Source organism: Pinus tabuliformis, chromosome 1_1 (assembly GCF_031772625.1).
Source record: "Pinus tabuliformis cultivar Carrire ecotype Pingquan chromosome 1_1, CPIR1, whole genome shotgun sequence".
NCBI classification, from domain to species: Eukaryota; Viridiplantae; Streptophyta; class Pinopsida; order Pinales; family Pinaceae; genus Pinus; species Pinus tabuliformis.
Window position 1 is genome coordinate 183,610,530 of NC_142297.1, and position 2,461 is coordinate 183,612,990.

The following is a 2,461-nucleotide window of genomic DNA, read 5'->3' on the forward strand; positions in this document are numbered from 1 at the left end:
TAGACACTGTGGATGAAGGTAAAGGGATGCTCATAGAGCCTCTTAAATATGTCAATGCCTTAGTGTATCTTAGATGATGTAAACGATGTGGATCAGGTCAAAGCACTTTTGCCTGTCGAAACTCATGATCTCTGTTCAGGGACCTTAATATTGATTACGTCTAGAGATAAGGGTGTTCTCAGAAGCTTAAGAGTGCAAAACTCATCAATTTATTTCCTCACTGGGCTTGACACACAACACTCCCGTGAACTTTTCTGCTCCCATGCTTTCAGCCAAGCCTATCCGCCCCCAATCTTTGAATATCTGACAGACAGGTTCTTAGAATCTTGTAATGGATTGCCGTTGTCTTTAAAAGTATTAGGGGCACAGCTTTATGGAAAAATGATATCAGAATGGGAAGACGAATTAGGGAGTCTTCTCCTTAAGGTAAAGGAAAGACTTAGAGTTAGTTATGATGCCCTCGATCACCAGGAACAACAGATGTTTTTAGATATTGCATGTTTTCTTGGAGGACAAAACAGGGATACGGCAATAAGCATATGGAACCGGTCAGGTTGGAAAGGAAAGAGGGGGTTTCAAAATCTACAGGACAGATGTCTTGTGGAAGTAGACAGTTCCAATTTGATACATATGCATGACCACCTAAGAGATCTGGGAAGAGAGATCGGGGAGCCATCGACGACATTTCGTCTTTGGCGTTGGACAGACACCGTCATTGATGATCTGTTACAGCAATCATCTGTAAGTGTTTACTGATTCAATTTGTTCATCATTGTTCTTTAATGTGTTCATGATTGTTTGGAATCGATTCCTTATTTCAATAACTAGCATTTTAGCTCATCGTCTTTATTGAATATCGTTTTTCAATAATCCTCAGTTAATAATTGTGCGCGGGCTTAAGATGTTTTGGAGCGCATATTGGGGATGGTGGCCGAGACCGGGGAGTCACCAGATATGGAACGCATATCGAGAATGATAGTGTTACCAGAGATCTTATGGCTCCGCTGGAGAAAGTGTCCAGACTCTTCCCTGCCGTCCTGGATTTCTGTGAAGAATTTAAGGCATCTAGAAGTGTCCGAGAGCGATCTCAACTCATTGTGGGAAAGTGAAAGCGAATTACAGGTAATTAGAATTGTGTCGTGTTATCTTGATATATTCTGTCGATATTAGTATGGCTCCATGATGTCTCAATCGAAATCGAATGGGTTTTTGGAGATTGAACCGCCAATGGTTTTCTAATATCTTTCTTGTCCTTGAACCGTGAACAATTTGTAGGCGCCTTTGCAGCTGCCAATATTTATGGAGGAGTTGCTGATACGGAATTGTGTGAAACTGAAGAGCGTACCCAGCTTCAGGCATTATACAAAGCTTCGGTGGCTACAGGTTAGTGGGTGTTCTGAGTTGGAAGAGATGCCAAATATGGAAACATTAACGTCCTTGGAGAAGTTGTGGGCATATAGATGTGTGAAATTGAAAAGCATACTGGGATTGGGGCAGTGTACAAAGCTTCAAGAGCTATATGTTTCTGACTGCTCTGACTTGGAAGAGCTTCCAAGTATGGAAAGATTGACATCCTTGGAGAAGTTGTGGGCAGGAGGATGTGTGAAGTTGAAAAGCATACCGCGGTTGGAGCAGTGTACAAAGCTCAGAGTCCTAGATGTTTCTGGATGCTCTGACTTGGAAGAGCTTCCATCTATGGAAACATTGACATCTTTGGAGGAGTTGTGGGCACTAAGATGTGTGAAGTTGAAAAGCATAGTGGGTTTGGAGCAGTGTACAAAGCTTCAAGGGCTAAGTGTCGCTGAGTGCTATGAGTTGGAAGAGCTGCCAGGTATGAAAACATTGACATCCTTGGAGAAGCTGTGGGCAAGTGAATGTGTGAAGCTAAAAAGCATGTTGGAGTTGGAGTAGTGTACAAAGCTTCAAGGGCTAGATGTTTCTAGATACCCCTTGGAAGAGTTGCCAAACATGGAAATATTGACATCTTTGGAGGACTTGTGGGCAGGCGGGTGTGTAAAGTTGAAAAGGATGCCGGGGTTGGAGCAGTGTACAAATCTTCAACGACTAAGTGTTGAAGGGTGTGTTGAGTTGGAAGAGATGCCAAATATGGAAACATTGACATCCTTGCAGGACTTGTGGGCAGGCGGCTGTGTAAAGTTGAAAAGGATGTCGGGGTTGGAGCAGTGTACAAATATTCAACGACTAAGTGTTGATGGGTGTGTTGAGTTGGAAGAGATGCCAAATATGGAAACATTGACATCCTTGCAGGACTTGTGGGCAGGCGACTGTGTAAAGTTGAAAAGGATGTCGGGGTTGGAGCAGTGTACAAAGCTCAGAGTCCTAGATGTTTCTGGATGCTCTGACTTGGAAGAGCTACCATGTATGGAAACATTGACATCTTTGGAAGAGTTGTGGGCACCCAGATGTGTTAAGTTGAAAAACATACAAGGGTTGGAGCAGT

The 2,461-nt window shown here is 43.2% G+C and overlaps 1 protein-coding gene across 1 annotated transcript; it reads left to right on the plus strand.

The window, feature by feature from the left end:
• Nucleotides 1-1,284: 1,284 nt before the first annotated feature.
• On the plus strand, nt 1,285-2,174 carry LOC149212151 (uncharacterized). Its single transcript, XM_089390571.1, has one exon. The coding sequence runs from the start codon at nt 1,300-1,302 to the stop codon at nt 1,909-1,911; it is 612 nt and encodes a 203-aa protein (XP_089246697.1). The 5' UTR covers nt 1,285-1,299; the 3' UTR covers nt 1,912-2,174.
• The last annotated feature ends 287 nt before the right edge of the window (nt 2,175-2,461 follow it).

What these genes read in the sequence shown, in the direction of transcription:
- LOC149212151 (XM_089390571.1), top strand. Translation starts at nt 1,300, where the DNA reads ATGGAGGAGTTGCTGATACGGAATTGTGTGAAACTGAAGAGCGTACCC.